Source organism: Clarias gariepinus, chromosome 7 (assembly GCF_024256425.1).
Source record: "Clarias gariepinus isolate MV-2021 ecotype Netherlands chromosome 7, CGAR_prim_01v2, whole genome shotgun sequence".
Classification (NCBI taxonomy): Eukaryota; Metazoa; Chordata; class Actinopteri; order Siluriformes; family Clariidae; genus Clarias; species Clarias gariepinus.
The window spans coordinates 20608555-20628491 of NC_071106.1; the positions used below are offsets into that span (position 1 = coordinate 20608555).

The 19937-nt window shown below is 35.5% G+C and overlaps 1 protein-coding gene across 2 annotated transcripts in view; it reads left to right on the top strand.

Annotated features, from left to right (window-relative positions):
* Nucleotides 1-19937, top strand: part of necab2 (N-terminal EF-hand calcium binding protein 2) — a 97351-nt gene that overhangs the window by 38398 nt on the left and 39016 nt on the right. For both annotated transcript variants that reach the window (XM_053499896.1, XM_053499897.1), the window contains exons 4-5: nucleotides 2429-2454; nucleotides 5486-5583. In XM_053499896.1, coding sequence (XP_053355871.1) covers nucleotides 2429-2454; nucleotides 5486-5583 — 124 coding nt within the window. The remainder of the gene's footprint in view (nucleotides 1-2428; nucleotides 2455-5485; nucleotides 5584-19937) is intronic.

Sequence of the window (19937 nt, forward strand, 5' to 3'; positions counted from 1 at the left end):
TAAGTTTCTTTGGTTTGGTTCCAGGCTCCCTGAGACTCTATACTGAATAGGACATATGGATAAAGGATGAATTGAATTGCTACTGTAGATGAGTTACAGGACATAGTGCAGGCAGGTTTAATTGCTGCTAATAACTCACCAGGCACATGCAATATTTACAGTAACTATTAAATGTACTATTTTGTATTCAGGCATATTTATGGCAGTATTCATCAACTGAAAATAACTTTTAAAATAAACAAATCCTAAATTATTGACAAACTGCACATAAATTCCCAACTACTGTATGTGGATATTACCTGCAATAAACTGTAGCCTGTTATGGGTAAATAATTGCAACATATTATTATGCAGCACTAGTAATAGATTTGATAGATAGATATTTTAGTGGTCATTCCATTGCATGAAAACATTAAAACAAACATTAAAACAAAAATATTGAACATTATGTCTGGGGTGGCCCTGGCTCCTCAAGGCATGACTCCACAATATCTCTGGGGGTGTGCTGTGGTGCCCGGCAACAGGACATTAAAAGCAGATCCTCTGAGTGCCATGTGTTGGTTGTGAGATGGGGCTCCATGGATCAGACTTGTTTGTCCACCTTCTTCCATTGATAATCAGTCGGATTGAAATCTGAAGAATTTGGAGGACAAAACAACAACCTCGAACTGTTTGCCTGCTAAGCCCCACACTTGGCAAGCTGTGATGCATTTGAAGTTCTGATACTTTCTTTTGTGGCCAGCACTCACATTTTATTAATTTGTGCTACATTAGCTTTTCTGTGGGGTCAGACTTTATGGGCTAGCCTTTGGTCCCAACAGGCATAGATGATCACGTTAGCAGTTTACTGGGATATAATTAAGTCACCTTTATAATTAATCACCAGAAACGGGGGTGCTATTGTATTGTATATCAGCATGTCTGTTATTTATTTAATATGCTGTGCAACAGCATGATCTCAAACACCATTTATTATCAATAGATTAGGATTACTTTGTTTATTTAATCTGTTACCACCAACACATATCCTTATTCTACTTATTCTGCTTTTAAATATCTTTAGCTAACTCTCTGTGCTGGACTTTAATCAAAAATAGCAGAATTGATGTGTTTTTCCCCGATTAGGCTCAGCTGTTTAGTCCCAATCAATTGCGTTCTCTTTGCATTGTGCACGTGAAAATACTCTTACTTTCACAATTAAACATAGCTCTCAGTTTTACTGTTATTTTATTCCTTTAAGCCTTTAAGTGATCTTCCATCTTGCTCATTTAGGATTCCTTTTCAACCACACTAATTTTAAAAATTTACATTATATATATATATATATATATATATATATATATATATATATATATATATATATATACACACACACACACATACATATGGTATACAATAGTACAATAGTATACACATACTTGCAGATTAAGGTCTTATGATTTTACTGTGGGGTTTACTTATGACACTACTATGGGTTTCTTTATGGTTAAAGACAGGGTTTGATGTCTGATTGATTTTCCTGCCCTTCCCTGTTCAAGTCTTCATCATTAAAGAAGCTGCCATTGTGAGGTGAACTTCAAGAGCTTTAAGGAAAAAAGAGTGGCATAAGATTTGTTAGCAGGGGTTAATGTTAGTCTCCCACAAATGCCATGCTTATTTTTTATGCTCTTTTTAAAACGGAAGTGGATAAGGTGCCTCTTTTTCCTTTTTAGTTGATGGTGCTTCTATTTTAAGTTAAGGGCAAAGGAATATAAAAAAAAATCTCTAGATCAAAAGTGGTGGTGGAAAAATGGAAGCTGGCACTGATGAAAGAGGCAGATGGATAGGAGACAAGACAAGTGAATTGCTGTCCCCTAAAGTCTATATTGGCTGTGGTCTTTTCATTATCGTCCCTCACCTTCACTGTCTCTATAACTCACTCTTCATTTTCTCTTCTGGGTCCTTAGAGATAATGTTTACCTGATCAAACTTGTTACACGATCAGCACATATTTGAACTAGAGCACACCTGTTTTTGTCTTTTTATGGTAAGGCAATCACAGGTGTTATTATTAAATATGAGGCAATTAGTGCTCTTTCTTTGAATATAGCATTAGTCAGCATCAGGACAATTTAGTGCCCTATCACCTCTATGTAGTTTTCTTTCTGTGTTATTCATTGGTAATTGCTGTTCATTGATTTACATACTAAGCCATTTTTTACTATGGTAATTATTTTATTTTGATTTACTTGTCACTCCGCTTTACTGATTAGCCTTTGGATAATTATTTCCTTTAAAGATTCCTTGCAGATGAAGGTTAGGGATCTAAATTGATTTTCATTTCTGTGATTTATCTGCATGTATGGATTCTTTATTGTCTCTTATTCCACTGTCATCTTGACTCTCCTTTATCCCTTTATATGCCACCATCATTGCTGTGATGCTTTAGTAATGTTGACACTAAGGAACTTTGTGGTGAGTATCAAATAAACTGTCCATAAATGTGTGTCGGTTTAGTGGGAGAAAAACTGCATGTGAATGCACCTAATTTGCATGAATAATGTGGTGAATATTATCATACTTGCCCCCAATTCCATCCTGTTTGAAGCAGCAACTTGTCCTTCCCAACAAAGTCTGCTAAAATATTCAATAAATGCATTGGAGCTTTGTAGTCCCATCTGCATGTGTAAAATGAATGTGTACATTGATATTGATTTTGTGAATGAATGCACCAATATAGGAATCAGTAACACAATATTTCTGTTTTAGAAACTCAAATTACTAGAAATAATATAGAACTTTTTTTTTCTCAATGATATACGATATTAAGTGTTTCGCCATCATAATGTGTTGAAATAGAATCAACAAGAACAAATTGTCACAATAGTAATAGAATAGTAAAGTGATCTACCAACCCTTGAGATGTATAAGTTGGACTATTCAAATTAAGAAAATGCAAAAGTGATGAGTTGATAGTTGTAGGTATCAATAGTTGTAGGTTATCTACTGTATGAAATAGATTGCCTGGCTAAAAAAGTATCAAACACACTTATATTTTATTGGACTATCCTTAGCTTTGATTACACCCTGCATCAATGCGGCATTGTTCCAACAAATTTCTGTTCAAAGTTGCATTAATTGTTGGTGAAGAATTGATGGCACCCCACCCCATTAAGTCTTCTCAACAAAATTCCAAACACTTTCAATGGGGTTAAGGCCCGGACTATAGGGTGGCCAAATCATGTGTGAAAATGACTTCTTATGTGCCCAGAACCACTCTTTAACAATTTGAACAAATAAATCTTGGCATTGTCGTCCTGGAAAATGCTCATGCCATCTGGGTAATAAAAAAGAACATTGATGCAATAACCTGGTTATTCAGTACATTCAGGTTGTCATGACTTAATGGTATTGCTAAATAATGCTGCAGAGTCTAGATTTAATCAACTGAAGCATCCCCAGATCATAACATTTTGGGCACTGTGCATGATCGGTCCATCACTTCATGAATTTCCTTCCATCCACCAATATTGTGGCCATTTCAGAGATTTATTAGGAATTTTCACTTCTAGCAATTTAAGGTGGTTATGTTTAGATATAAAAGGTAAAAGGTAACAATTAGTAATCATTGGGGGTGTAACGGTATGCATATTCATAATGTACCAATCGGTACATGACTTTTTCAGTTTTGTGTGTGTTGTGGTCCAAGTAGATCAAATCTAGCTTTAACTAAATTTTAATGGTTGAATCAAACGAATGCTTTTAACATTGTTTTTTAAATCTAAAATGTACATGTCCACCTGTACAACTGCTTGTTAATACAAATACAATGGAACCTTGGATTGCAAGTAACTTGGTCTGCGAGCAATTTTACAAGACGAGCAACATTTTTAAAAGATATATACACATGTGTGTGTGTGTGTCTGTGTGTGTGTGTGTGTGTGTCTGTGTGTGTGTGTGTGTGTGTGTGTGTGTGTGTGTGTGTGTGTGTGTGTTTGTAGCTGAAGTATTCGACGACAGGAAAATAAGTTAGTAGAACTACTCCAGTATGTTAAAATTGACTTCTTCCCCGCTGTTATTTTAGAGGTGAAAATATTAAATAATCCCAGTACAAACATTCAGTTTATCTTTTCTATTTAATCTCTATTAGTGCAGGTGTTTGTTTACCTTAAGCAAGTAGATTATTCGTATTTTATTTTAAAGTAGATTATTAAATCCTATTTAATCTTATTATATCCACTTATAGTGCAGGTTAAACTTCGGGCAGATATCTAAGCACTGCAAAAATGTAATTAAATTCTGTTTAGCCAGTTTTGTGTGATGTGACATATTCTGGCACATAACATCTCATAACTTCCACTTAACATTTTGATTTTATTTTTTGGCAAAGGTTTGACTTTAGACAAATACCTTAATATTGTCAAAGTTTATTTAAATTTTGTGCAGCCAGTTTTGCATAATGCGTGACAAAATCGGTCTGGATAGACATACTGTACATACAGACAAATTTTTCTGACACTGGTTGTGGGTCCTCTATTGTATGAAACGTATGTGTATATAATAAAATCATTTAGTCAACCATGAACTCCTCTATAGTATTACCGAAGCAAATGTGAAGCCATCTGTCTGTCAGCTAAAGCTTGGTCAAAACTGGATTGGAACCACACAAGTAAACCTACATATCAGAATGGCTAAAAAATTTAAGAATCAGTGTTATGGAATGGCCTAATAAAAGTTCAGACCTCAATCCTCCTCAATATTATGTATATTGAAAAGAATATTGTAAAGAAGAATAGGCCAAAATGTATCCAAGGTTGTGTAAGAGACATATAAACTCAAGAAATTATTAATTTAAGTTATTGCTTTTTAAGTTGGATCTACAGTACAAGCTATTGAATCATGGTGGTTATTTTCAATTGCACTTTTTTTTTGTTAAATAAGTAATGGCATGGTGAAAAAAGTTTCAAAGTTTCATAAATTGTCATGTAGTTCGTCTGAAGTTGTATTTGCCTAATACTGAGGCTCACTACAATCTACGATTTTAATTTTATTTTTATACACATAAAATTAAAAAAAGGGGGGTACTAACTTTAAAAAAAAACTGTGTGTGTGAGACTCTGGTATATGTGTTGTTAAAAGGATATATGGATGTTTTAATAAAATTGCATGTATATATTCTTTTTTATAGAGCATTCTCTACGTTTTTAAAGATCGAAATGTTTTAAGTACCGTCATCATAAATGTATATATTTTTTCACTTTACCCAAAATGTCTTGAATCATAATGTTTGTGTGCTGTTACACCCCTAGTACTTACAATAATGACAACAAATTTTGTGTATGCATTTTATTGTAAAACTATAGGTGTCTGTTTACTTGCCATATATCTAGGTCAAATTCCGCACAATGTTCATTTATAAATAATGTTTCATAAAGTGTGGTTTTCATTGAAATGGTAAAATAGTTCCGTAAGTGTTTTTTTTCCTTATGCTTGTCTTATTACCCAGACTACTTTGCCAAACACATGGGAGACTATGAAGGTGTGCTTGCATCCCTGGAGACACTCAACCTTTCCATCCTCAAAGCCATGGATTTCACCAAAAAGGTTAGAGCAAGTGTGTCAGTACTTTGTGTAAATATTAATTTACTTTGGCTCGCCGTTTAATCTGAAAGAAGTCAATATTCCAACAGCTTCTCCTAGGTTTCTGCTTTGCTTCTTTTGTTCGATAATGAAGGTAACCATGTGTAGCTGATCACCCAAATTATAATTTTGGTGTTTTATAAACAGACAATTTGCAAGGTCAGATAAGACTCGTTCTATGATAATCTTTTGACACTGACAGTCTCAGTGGTACAGAGATATTATCCAAGGAGGTTGTGTGCACGCGCTTGTGTGCACATTTGTGTAGCCACACATATGGTAGCATGGCAATTGCTTCCGCTCTGCTAAATATAACACATAATTTCAAAGCTTTACTTGAATATTCTGTTTGGTATTCGCTCCTCATTAGTCCAAGCTGGCAGCAGTCAGATGGTTCAATGCACAGTTAAGCTTTAGCTACAGCGAAAAAACAAAGCAGATACTTTCAGGACACAAAAATAAATGTATGTGTCGTTATTTTTATCTTTTTATCAATCCAGGATGCAGTATGGTGTGTGTGTGTGTGTGTGTGTGTGTGTGTGTGTGTGCATGTTTGTCTGAAAGTGTGAAGATCTGTTTGTGCTGATCTGTCTTTGTTTATGCCATTAATGTATTTCTTACAAAGATAATTCTGTTCAGTGTCTAATGAGAGGGTTAAAGTAAAAAATATACCACAACCCTCAGACATAGAAATTAGGATTTTTTCTTTTTGTTTATATTCATGAATGCTCATTTGTAATGGAGATTAAGCATCTGACAGATTACTTAGAGACAGATGTATTGTCTCACTTTTCAGTGTAATGGGTATGGATCTGATGCAGCTTTTAGCAACTTCCAGTGTGTCATTACAACAGGAACTAATGCTGATCTATCTTACTTTAGTCACAAACCCACTGTCTGTTCATTCCTTATACTGTACCCCCATTCCACTAAGTCAAATTTTCTACAGACCTCTCCTGAAACCTAAAACGATGCTACAGACTATTAAGAACTACTACGGAGGTATTAACAATATAATAATAACCCCATATCATCCTGTTATAGGCGCTGATTAAACAGTGAGGGCAGTGACATCGTTTTACTCAAAGAGGGAAATACATATCAGTATTTACAGTGACTTTAAAATATTTGCATTGATTTAATCATGTAGCTCAACATTCATAAGAACACTCAAAGGCTGATAAACATGATTAAGAAAAAAATCGCTAAAGATTTGTTTAAAAATAGTGATGCACTGTTCTTTGTATGATTAAACTCAATGCAGATATTGTCATTTTCAGGGTTAGGTGTATAGTGTATGCGCAGTGAGGGCATCATGTGCGTCTACATGCAAAACCATGTTGGCAGCTATGCTACATATATTTTAGGAATACAAATTAGATAGTAAATTTGTTATCAGACTTCAATTTAATTAACAGAAATTATCAAATTACAGACATTTTAGATTAAAACATTTACATTTTGCATCAGGTTTTAACATGTACAGTATTATACTGTATCTTGCAATCTTGTTTAACCATCACTATTTTCCTGAAGGGCGCTTAAAAATATATACTGACTTGATAACGGCACTTAAGAATCAATACCACAGTGTTACCAAGTCGTTAATGTCCGGAGGGGGCAGCAAAAAAATTTTAACATGTTCCAATTTTCTTCCCGACAATAATGACCCTGACAAACGTGACAGAATTCATACAGAGCCCAAAAGATGATGCCATTACCAACCTCTATAGAGCTCCATAATTCCCAACGGATGTGGCTTGGTGTAGATTCGGAGGGGACACATCTGTCTGTTTGAACAAACATTACGAGTACCACTTGCACATTAAATTACAAGTATCACTTGCACACTTTACTCCAGTAAATCTGGACTCTTTAGACCACATGAACTTTTTCCAATGGTCTGCGGTCCAGTATTTACGCTCGGCAGGTAATTAAAGCCTTTTTTTCAATTATTCCTACTAATAAGTGGCTTTCTTAAGGCTACATGGTTGTTTTGTCCCAATGTCATAAGTTCTCTTTGTGTTGTCAGTGTGGAAATGCTCTTACTTTACAGTAACTATTAAACATAGCCAGTTGATCTCTGATTACACTCATTCAAGAGATTTTTCACATTATATTTCTTTCTCAAAGATGATGGTCCACTGGTATCCTTCCAGGTTTTAATAATGCGTTGGACAGAACTCGATGTTAGTAATTTCAGCAACTTCCTTAGCTGTTGTAATCTCCATGGTTGTTTAAGAACTAAGCTACTTACTGCATCACTTAGGGGTTAAATAAGGGGTAAACATGTTGCCTATCTGAACCAAATTAATTACTTGAGTAGTTATCCAATAAAAGTTCCTTAACAATTTACTTTGTTAAATTCAGGTGGTCATTTTTTTTATTTATTTTTTGCCAGGCAGTGTTTGTGTGTGCTTCACTGATCATGTGACAGAAAGAAGTGTTTTATTTGGCGCATCATGACAACAGCTTTTGAAGGGAAATCTGGCAGCTACAGTATGTGTCTTCAAACATGAAACATGTATAAAGCTTCGGAAATAATTTTATATAGTGGTATTCAAATTAAATGATTCGTTGTAGACATTCTTGTGTGTCAGAGAATAACAATTTGCCAAAATCCATAAAAGTGAGAAAATGGTGTTTTATCTCATTCTGCTGTCAGACTGTTCATATCATGCTTTTAATGCATTATTTGATTTGCCAGTGTCTTTCATAATTTAGTTTTCCTGTAAATAAAAGGGCCAACAGTTTTAAGGCTAACTGAGCATCCATTGCTGCACTTAGAGTTCATTTTTACTTTTAATATATGCAATGTCTCTGATTTAATGCCACCTCTGTGATTATTTATATGCCTAAAATGCATTTTAGCATGGCATACTAAGGTTACATCAAACTGTTGCACAGTGACACTGATAATAGCTCTGTTGCTCTATCACTCCAAGTAAACACCATTCAAGCTCAGAATCTTATATAACTGAGACCTGACAGCTTTTGTGCATAACATGTGCAACACTATTGTAGCCCATACCATGGATGCTCCTAAGTTGCAGGATCTTAATAACAACATGCAAAATAATTCTAACTGAAATGTGAATACAGTCCCTAAATGTGTCCATCCCTAAATGTGTCTCCGCATATGGGTCAGTACTCTCTCTCCTAAAACTAAAAGGAACTTTCTCGAGCTTCCTGAGATTGCAATTCGATGGTACCTTGTCAAATAATGGAGTTTAAGTAATGGAGTTTGCCTTGCGATCAAAATTACTGTTTCTTTTCAAGGCCTCATTACTCAACACTGCTGCAGCTTCTGCTGAGGACTGGCAGTAATTATTAATGCAAATGTGATATTTTCATACCACTTATAAAATATTCATGCTTTGACAGGGTGAGCCTTAATTAGTAGGCCTACTGTATTTGTAGTTTATTTTCCGAGGTGTTATTGTGTAGAAGAGCTGACAATAACACCTCGGAACAATAGCACCATGAGAGCGGACAATAACACCCCGACTTACTGTATGTTAAACCATAAACAAATATTAAGGGATTAATTTAGATTAGCATTTCAGTCCATATATTATCTTGTTTTGTTTTTGTAGTTTTTTTTCAGCTGGCCCACAGGACATATGCATACGATTTAAAAAGGTTTTAGCTATTAAAGTGTGCACTTTTATTTGCCATTCCAGTTGTAATTAATAAATAATTATTTTGGATAGACTAATAGGAGGACAAATAGACAGATTAATAGATCTGCTTCTACAAATAATGTAACCAAATATATAGTACATCCTAGTCTTGGTTCTGGTCAGACAGCAGGGAAGTACTGACAGTGAGATTAAGAAAAGGAATGTTGTCATTCTTAGTTTTAGGGTTGAATTGTTTTGTCATATTTCAAGTATAAAAACATCTGAAATACATTATGTCCTCAGGCTATTGTTTTAATTATGCATGAGTATTCTGACCTACTTGTTGACAGGTTTAGCATCAAATAGTTATTTTCCTCTTAACATGATACCTAGTTTTTTGGCTATTACTTACTTTACTTGCCCATAGCTTCACTTACTGCACTTTCTGGACTGAGAGAGAAGAAGCATGAATAAACGGTTGGAATTTAAGTACACCCTGCAAATACTGTATATAATTCATTTATTTGCTCAGCTGGTTGTGCATTCTATTATGCCAGTTTTTATATTACTTTTATTACACTTTCTACACAAATAACAGTAAAATAGTTATAGAGTTATTGGTGTAGATATTATAAAGCAGTTTGCCCTATGAAAGCCTGTTTTCCCCAAAACACTGAAATATCTTTTTAAAACAGGTGAACATAGAAGACATAATCATTGGGAAAAAACTTTTTTTTTTTTATATCTTATACTAGACGGTTGACTGCACAAAATGTGTTCAGTGAAAGAATGCTGAAGTCAGAACTGAATATACCTCTATAACTTCTGTTAGAGCAAAAGAGAAAGGTTAGTGCTTCTAAACAAGACAAAGACCTTCCTACTACTAGTGTTCTATTATTGCATGTGTATCCTGTCAGCTATATCCAGTCTATTTACTCCAGGGGGATGCAATCCTTATCTTCTCCTCCAGTAAGTTACAATGTCTCACATAAACACTTTGGACACATCAGTGGAGTGGGTTGAGTCAGTATGATAAAAGTCAACCCTTTGTTTCAGTGTTAATTTGACAGATTTTCCCCCAATTTCTTTCAAAAATGTTTTTAAAAAAGTTCAATTTCTCATTTTCTCATGAGGAATACAAATGGAAGGAAAGAACAATCCTGAAACAGGAAATACAGTCATTTTTGTGAAGATATACTTGAGTGTAATTTATTCATGAAAGCAATTCCATGAGCCTAAAATCTGCACTGGCTGTTCTGGAGACTGAAGCTTACAGTATATTGAGGTCTGCTATATTGGATTATGAATAAGGATATTGGCAGTTTGTCCAAGTGGGGCAAATCCCTATGTAAGTGAATGAAAACCAGTTTTTTCAAATATTGTCTTTTAACATATATAACCAGATGTTCCATTAGTTTACTCTCCTTTCTTTATATTATATATAATTAAATATTATATTATAATATAACTATATTTCACAATCATAGTCCACATATAACCATGTGATCTTTACCAATTTAGCTCCATAGAGTTATTACTGCACTGGGTGGTCAAAAGTAGTAACTGCAAAGTGCTACTATAGGCCCATTGTGGAAAGAACCAAGCTGACCTACTGTATGCTCGCTTTTAAAAAGTAGTACAAGGATTGCCATATTTTAAATACTGTATACACTATAAAATACAAATATATACTGCAAATGCAAAGATTTTAAATCTTTTTTTTATCTCCTAAATGCTACATAAGCTAACAGTGACTCCAGAGCTTATCCTGAGAACAGGCAGAAAGCAAAAATACATGATGCATGGGATGCACAAGGTAAGACTACAGTAGATAAGAATAGGGAACAGAATAGCAATCATGGACAATATGTCAGTAAACACTGATATATGTAGCAGTATTTTGTGTTAAATATATATATATTTGTTTGTTATATATATAATATATGATATATTTGTGTGTGTGTGTGTGTGTGCGTGCGTGTGTGTGTGTGAGAGAGAGAGGGGGGGGAGTGAGAGAGAAAGAGACAGAGAGAAGGTCTAAGTGTAAAGTACCTAATCAGATCAGGTACTTGCAGTATGAGCATGTACACTATATTGCCTAAAGTATTCACTATCATTGGTTTTCAAATCATTGAATTCAGGTTTTCCAATTACTTTCATGGCTACAGGTGTATAAAATCAAGCACCTAGGCATGCAGACCGCTTCTGCAAACATTTGTAAAAGAATGGGTCGCTCTCAGGAGCTCAGTGAATTCCAGCGTGCTACAGTGATAGGATGCCACCTGTGCAATAAGACCAGTTGAAAAAATGAAATTTTTTAACTGATAAATATTCCACTGTTAGTGGTATTATAACAAAATATAAGTGATTGGAAACGACAGCAACCCAGCCATAAAGTGCTAGGACATCACAGAACGGGGTCAGCGGATGCTGTGTGCACTGTGTGTCTGAGGTCGCCAACTTTCTGCCGAGTCAGTAGCTACAGTGTTCAAACTTCATGTGGCCTTTAGATTAGCCCAATAACAGTGCATAAAGAGCTTATATTAGGGGTTATAATAATATTAGGTTTTTTTTTTCTCTTTTTTCATTTTTATAGTTGTTGTATGATTAAGTACACAATATTAAAGAAATCTTGCTAAGCTTATGGCCTAAATCTCCTGTTCAGTTTCTCATGTTTCATATCTCAGGTCAATATCTTTCTTATATCTCCACTTCTCTTTAGTTTTATGGGTGCATTGCTTACATAAAATAATATGTTAAATATACGCTACTTCATAAAACACAACTGGTGAAACTAATTTTAGAGCTGGAGTGCAAATTAGAATTGCTGATTTATGCTTTAAAGTTCTCTGTTGGATGCCAGAGATTGCTATTCATGAACATGGCTGAGGATCCAGCAGGTGAATATATCAGAGTGAAGCTTTGTTTCTAAATAATTTTATCCATACTTTCCATTATACCTGTGGAGATTGTCAGCAATAGATGTAGTGGGTGGTATTGGCCTCTGTTCCAAATGCTCTGAAGTAATGCTACCTGTCAGTTGTGATCCTCTATAATCCCAGTGTGGTCTGTTACAATGAACTGTGGTGTGCCCCTTGAGTCCTGGAAGCTGAGTAGGATTGTGGTGAGACAAGGAAGCAGAGAGCATCAGATTTGGCAAAGGGTCCACTGAATCTTGACTAAATTCCTATGATGTTGGAAGTTTCTATACATTTGCAGTCATTAGAGCATGCATATGTTTATATTGAGTATGTACACAGCTTTAGAATACTACCTCTTCAGTAGAATTGACTTATTAGAAGGATTAACCTCAAAGATACCTCTGTCTATCATAAATATTACAAATGTTTAATTGCACTTGATGTTAAGCTAGCTATGTCTTCTTTTTCAAGCTGTGACAAAAAGCACATCATAGAGAACAATGCTCTGAGCATGTGATCTGAAATATTACAGTGAATTTATTAGTCACTTCACCTAGCTCTGTTATATAGTATTGTTATAAGTCTAGATGCTAGATTGTCACTTTTGGTTACTCAGCTGCCTTGTCTCCGGTACTGCTGAATTTTCAGACATGAATCACTGCAGCCTTACAAACTGGGGTCTGTCCATCAGATAGTTAGTGATCCAGGAGGTTATGAAGATGTCAACATGCATCTTTTCAAGATTCTCTTGTAGCAGTGCAGGTTAAATTATGTTAAAGGCACTGGGGAAATCAAAGAACATGATGCTCACAGAGAATTAGGTAGAGAGAACAGTTGGGTATGCTAACAGACACATAAAGGTCAATGTAGATTTTGTGCAGAGGACTCTTACAGGGCTAACTATGACAGCATAACTAAAAGGGAGAGACAGAAGGAAGCACTTACATGAGGGCTTGCTGGAAAATAAAGCAACCAGTCACTGCATAGTCAACACCCCTGAATGATCCATGAAAGTGAGGGAAGACAGCATTCAAACATACCACTTCACCATAATATTAGTGCAGGAGTCCCCCATATCTGCAACTTTACCTAGGAGAAATTTATACATAAATTAAAAGACTTGACTAAATGAATAAGTTCTTGGCCTAGATTTAAACACTGTGTCTGAGTCATCATTTGACTAATTTGTCTGAACATTCATTGGAAGGCTATTCCATACTGTAACTGTGGGGCTTTGTAAGAAAAAGCTTTGTCCCTGCTGTATGAGGTACTAACAAATAGCATGTACCCTTTGAGCAAAGTAGGCGAGGCATTTCATGAACCACTAGTAGTTCACTCAGTTACCATTGCGCAAGACCGTTTAGTTCAGTACAAGTCAATAGTATTATTTTTTAAATCACTCACTCACTCTCATCCCACTTTTCGTCTATCCTGCTTTATTCTGTATTCAGGGTCGCGGAGACCTGAAGCCTATCCCTGGAGACTTAGAGCACGAGGTGGGGTACACACTGGATGGGGTGCCAATCCATCGCAGGGCACACACACATACTGTACACTCACACTATGGGCAATTCGGAAACGCCAATCAACCCAACCTATATGTTTTTGGACTGTGGGAAACCTCACAATAATCACACCAAGCTCTGTTACTGCTGCACATGATGAACCTAAAAGGCACTGAACAGCCTGTGTCCTTCGCATATTCCTTAACTTTATTACGCTGTTTCTCACATCCGGCTTTGCTGAGACATATAACTGTGTGTCATCAGCATAAGACTTATAACTAATACCATGCTCACAAATTGTTACCCAGAGTAAGCGTATAGAGAGAAGATAGCAGTGGGCCTAAAACAGAACCCTGTGGAACACCAGATTTTATTTTCTTACATGTAAAATAGGCTACAAACTTATAACGATCGGTTAAAGAAGACCTGTCCATTACACTGCATTCCAAATTATTATGCAAAATATATTTTTCTTAGATTTTCCAAATAACCTATATGAATTGCAGTCATTGTAATTTTCCAGTCTTCAACTATTAGAGTACAATTGAAAGGTTTTTTAACAAACTGCCCAGTGATAACAGTATATTTAAAAAAAAGAAAAAAAAATCTAAATGCACTCAAATGCATGTTCCAAATTATTATGCACAACAGAGTTTCCAAACTTTTCATTTTTATAAAGAACAACACACCTGCCAAACTAATTAGCACAGGTGTCTGCAATTGCTTTCAGTGATATAAAGAGCCCCGACACACATCACCATCCATGAGTTCAACTGACAAACAAAAAAATTCTTACCTTATCACTCCTAAACACTTTTTGCATAATAATTTGGAACGCAGTGTACTTGACTTTTTTTTCCCAAAGGTGAGGGAGAAAATTTAATATTTGGTCAAATTTGGTTAAATGTAGACCAATAGCAAATACATTAATCAACATGTATGCCAATAACTTTGTCACCCATGTTGCAAGAGGAATTATGTTATGTTTAAAATCAATATTTTCATGAAAATTATTACTATAAGAGGAAAGGCATGTTCCAGTCTGTAAGTATTTGGACAATTTTCGAAATTTTCGCCTCTGCCACCCAAATGTAGTCTTAAAAGTATTAGGATTAACTAGCATAACTACATGTAGGGATTATTATATATATTTTTTAATTTTTTTTTTTTTTTTCCAATTTTCTCCCCAATATTAGTCGTAGCCAATTCCTCCCCGTCACTAGGGGGCTCCCACATTAAGGCTACTACTACCACTCAGCCTGGAGGGCCGAAGACCATCCCGTGTTTCCTCCAATCCGCGTGACGTCAGCCGACCGCATCTTTTCGAACTGCTTGCTCACGCATTATTAGGGGCAGAGTAACACACTCGAAGGAAAGCGCTAGCCGCTCCTTCCGCGTGCGCGACCTCATAGTCGCCCCTGATCGGCTGTAGAGCCGTGATTAATGTGGGAGCACAAAGTACCTCTCATCCCTCCCCCCTGAGAGAGCTCGGCCAATCAGCTCTCTCTGTGCCTCCGGCTGTGAGAGGAAAACAGCATCATCCGGGGTTCAAACCAGCAATCCCCCCATGATAAGGGATCCCACTGCGCCACTCGGAGGCCTATGTAGGGATTATTTTTAATAATTGGACATAAATTTGTATTGTCATTGATTTCTTGAAATCTGCAGCCCATGGACATGATAAACTTTTCTCTCTAAATATGCTTTGCCAGGCCTTTAATGTTGCGGCCTTTAGCTGATGATGTGGACAGATACAGTAATGACATCATACAGATTATGTGGTGTGCTTTGCATCATGAGCACTTTCTTTTATTTTCCAGAAACATCTTTTCCCATCCTTCTGGAAACAGATATTATTGGTTTCATCTATCCAAAAAATCTTATTACATAACTGGACAGGCTTTTAGATGCTTTCTAGCCTAGCTAGTCTAGTGTGGAAAAAAAAACAGTGGTTTGTAACTTTAGTTAAATTGAGGTTTTGTTTACTGTTTTGTTTCTAGAACTTAATGTTTTATTTAGAGTACATTTATGGAGTTGTCTCTTAAATATAGACTTGCCTATACCTACCTTATAGAAAGGCTTTTTTTCAACAAGTAAATATTCTGTGATCACCCCTTTTAGTTGTTCACCATGCTGTCCAGCCCTTTTGCTGTTGCTAAGCTCACCAGTACATTCTTTCTTTTTAAAATCATACTCCTAAATTTTTTAATGGGTCTGTTTTTTTCCACCCTAATAATAGCCTCTTTTACTTGCATTGACACCTCTTTGGATCCCAAACTAAGAATTGGTCAATGCAAAACCTTGTAACCCCTTAATTTGTCATGAAATAGTGAGAAAACAGGCCACATCTGGCAATGAAACTGTTTTTTTCAGTCAAATTATCAGTACAAGTACATTTGAGCATGTGAAAATACAGAAATATTTAAAGAACAATGTTTTAATGATTAATCAGATATTTTTGTTGATGTTTTAAATTACGCTGGACATCCACACCTCAGTCATATCTAGATTGCTTCTTTTCAAACCCATTTTGAAGGCATAGAGAGGCAAAATTAGGAAAATCATATCACTGTCCAAGTGTGTGTGTGTGTTTGTGTGTGTGTGCCCGCCCACATCTGTTGTGCAGCAGCTTATTTTGATCCCCTGAAATATGTCACTGTTCCACTCCACGGTTCCAGTCTCGCAACTCTGCTGTTTCAAATCATTTTTCATGTGGCAGTTGTCAGTGCATGCTGAGCTAAATCCTTTCTAAGTGATTGATCAGGTGTTACTATTTGCCTGCCTGAAAATGCCACTTCCTATTGAATCTTTATTAAATCATTACATTTATTCTGTGGCCAGGTGGAAAGGGGGTTGGACAGTTGAAGGGGAAAAAAAAATTAAAGATTTAAGATAGGATTAATTAAACTTTTACACATTCTTAAGTTCCTAGTGCGATGCAGCAGCCATATGCTGTTTAGTTATTAAAAAACCTGCTCTGGATACTGAACGTATGTAGGGAATAAGCCAAAGAATCTGTGTAAATTAACAAATACCTTACTGCCCCTCCCTGTTTCTTTTTCTCTTTAGTGCTCACCCCAGTTTTACTCCACTCATGTGGTTATATGTAGCAACAAATGTATAATTTCCAGTTTTATGCAGTGGATGTGTTATCCTCAACACTAATGAGCCTCGAGTAATAGTCTAAGCTGTCACATTTTTTTTAATTGCTTTTGGAAAGCTCTGCCACTTTCCATCATATCAAGTATGTGATCAAAAGTGTGTTGTAGCATTGAATCAGTTTGGCTAAGCACCATTTAGAGTTAAAACGTGTTTAAAAAGCTGTAGCACTATTTGTAAAAAGAAATATATATGCAACATTTTATAACTTTAGACTTTAATTAAGCTCTTTAATGCTTCATCCAGGTTACAGGCTAAAGATTTGTTGTCAGCTGCCTGAATGGAAATGTACAACCTGCACTTGGTGAGAAGTTGCCTTAATGGGATGCTGCAAGGCTGCCTTCATAAAAGTTGATTCCTTAGAGAATTTCAATCGCTGAAAGCTGTCTCGTTATAGAAGACTGCTTTTATAAAATGCTACAACCATAGAAGGCTGGTTTTATGGAGCACTTCTTTCTTTATGAAATTTTTTTTTCATGAAGAGCTTAAATTAAACTTATTTTCTTATTAAGGTACATCCATAGAAAGCTACCTTCATAGACAGAATTCCATACTGAGAATTTTTAAGAAGTGAGAAATGCTCCCAATAAGTATTAGATCTGTAACAACCTGTCTGAAAAACAAACTGCTTTTATTAAGAGGTTTTTTACTGAGGAATGATGATTTGCATTGTTGCAGTTTAGCTCATTTAAAATGATCATGTCTAAATGTCCTTTCCAAGATATTTGAAGAGAGTAATTTATTTAATTTATATATCGTAATTTATTTTTGTTTGTTTATTATTATAATTTTTTTTTTGTAAGTTCTCTTATGTTTATATGGCTAGTTGAGTGGTCTAAGCATGTAAAAATTTGGAAAGTTCAATTTGAAAGTCCTGAAAGAGCCTTCGTTACAACCCTGCTGAAAACCTTTGGGAACTGGAACTGCTTATTTACTTTAGAATAATTATTATGTTTATTTGGTAAGCATGGTGGCTGAGATGTCAAATTTCATCTTTGCTCTGTCTGTCTGTGGACTATGATGGAAACCCCTCCTGGGTGGCATATACAGTATATATATATAAACAGTACCAAATAATCACCAACAATCTTTGAACTTTGACTAACTAGCTCACAAAGATACCTTGGCTCACTCATAGCATTTTATTATCAGATTCGCAAGGGTAATGTCAAGGGTTTAAGGGTGGCTTTTAAATCACAGCCTTTTTAATGTTCTTTATACCATTAATTGTCTTGTTCAGTGAAAGGACAGCAGTAGCCTGATTAGTACTACTACAACTATTGCACAAATCTATATTATGGCAGGAAATATTGTTATGTCATCATTTCAATGTCTTTAGTATTATTATACAATGTTGAAAACTATAAAAAAAATAAAATAAAACAACCATTAAATAAAATCTGGTACCGGTACTACACACACACACATGCACGCACAAACACCTATATATAACCACCTACAGTAGGTCCACCTACGTCTGTGCCAGCGGGGCAGTTCTGACCCTTCAGGGCTCAGGAGGTCTCATGGAATGCTGTGGTATCTAGCACCAGGACATTGGCAGCGGATACTTCGTGTGCTGTGGGTTGGGGCCTCCACTTTTTGTCTAGACTGGAAGCTGTGAAATTTGGACACTTATCAAGGGCCCTTATCAAGTCATATAACTTTTGCATATGACATCACACATCTGTGTGCCATAGTTCCACCAACCTCTGAATGGCATAAGGAACTTATCAGACACTGGTGCTTAAACCAAGGTGCAAATCCAGTTGCTGAAGTTTAAATGATTCCATAACCCCTGACAAAGGGCACTTCATGGGGTGCAGAACAAGGGATTCTAACTTGCACAGTGCACTAGATTTTCTTTATACTCTATTTGGGCTCAACCCTAGAACAGTTTTCCGGTCTTAATTAAAAAGATTGACATGTCCGTATTAGTGAAAAGGGGACCTTCTTATCCTTTTAAGAACCGTAAAGCACAGCATTTTCACAGCATTGTCTTATTTAAAACCAGTTGTAACCATGTGCAAACTTGCAACCATCTGCATTGTACAAGTTCTAAGGTATTCACATTATAATAACAAATAGAAATTCTGCAAATTAATATCCTTACTTCCTTATTCATCCACTTCCACATACTTTTTTCTCTTCAGGCACATTTTCATGCATATTTATCAAGGCAAATGTACAATGTAGCCTAATGTTGATTAATGTTAGTGTACTGTAGGTAATTTTAGGATTAGAACTACAGTATAAGAACTCAGAAAAAATGTTTGTAATGTACAATCATATAAGATAGTTACTATTCCGTTTACTGTGCAGAAATTCTTGGTAATGTAGAGAATACTGTCAATCATCAAAACTGTTGGGCATTTGCAAAAGGTGTTTGCTTTTGTACATGTGAGATTCACTTTTAAATGGTTGGGAAGGCTAAACGAACTTTTTATATGCTTCCATTAAAGGTATCTTAACTGATCGATACTGATAAAGACAGCACAGGGACATATTGGGGCAGCATAGATTTTGTGTGTTAGGAGCACATTTTTACTGCAAAGTGTAGCTTATTGTTCCTATGGCAATGGGTTGCCTAGTCTGGTGTTGTTTTGTTTCCTTTCATTTAATTCCACCATCTGTTACCATGAAACTTTACCAACTGTGACTGTGTAGGATCTTTATGCAGATGGTGTTGGTCAGAGATAGGGCATAGAAGTGAGAAAAGATTCAAGAACTGTCTAACTAGCTCACTAAGCCCTGAGCATCTTTGGTTTGCTTAATTAAGTTTTAAGGTCTGTATTCTACTGTATGTTTTATGCCTCTCGAGCGAAAGTGAGGACAATAAAAAGAAAAAAAAATAATCAAGTAAAGGATGATATCTTAGGAAGTAAAAATACTCAAATGCTCTACAAATCCCTAATATAAAATTACACCAAGCCATATATAAGATTATGAAGCCTATATAAAGATAGATTCTATATTTTTTAAAGTATACTGTAAATATTTTGCTTTATTGGAAAGTAATTTTGGTAGTTTTAATCATTTTTCTTTTTCTGAAAAAAAAATACTTAAAGTGTTATGCTCTAAAACTTAGTGATATGTGTGTAGTAATAGGCTTT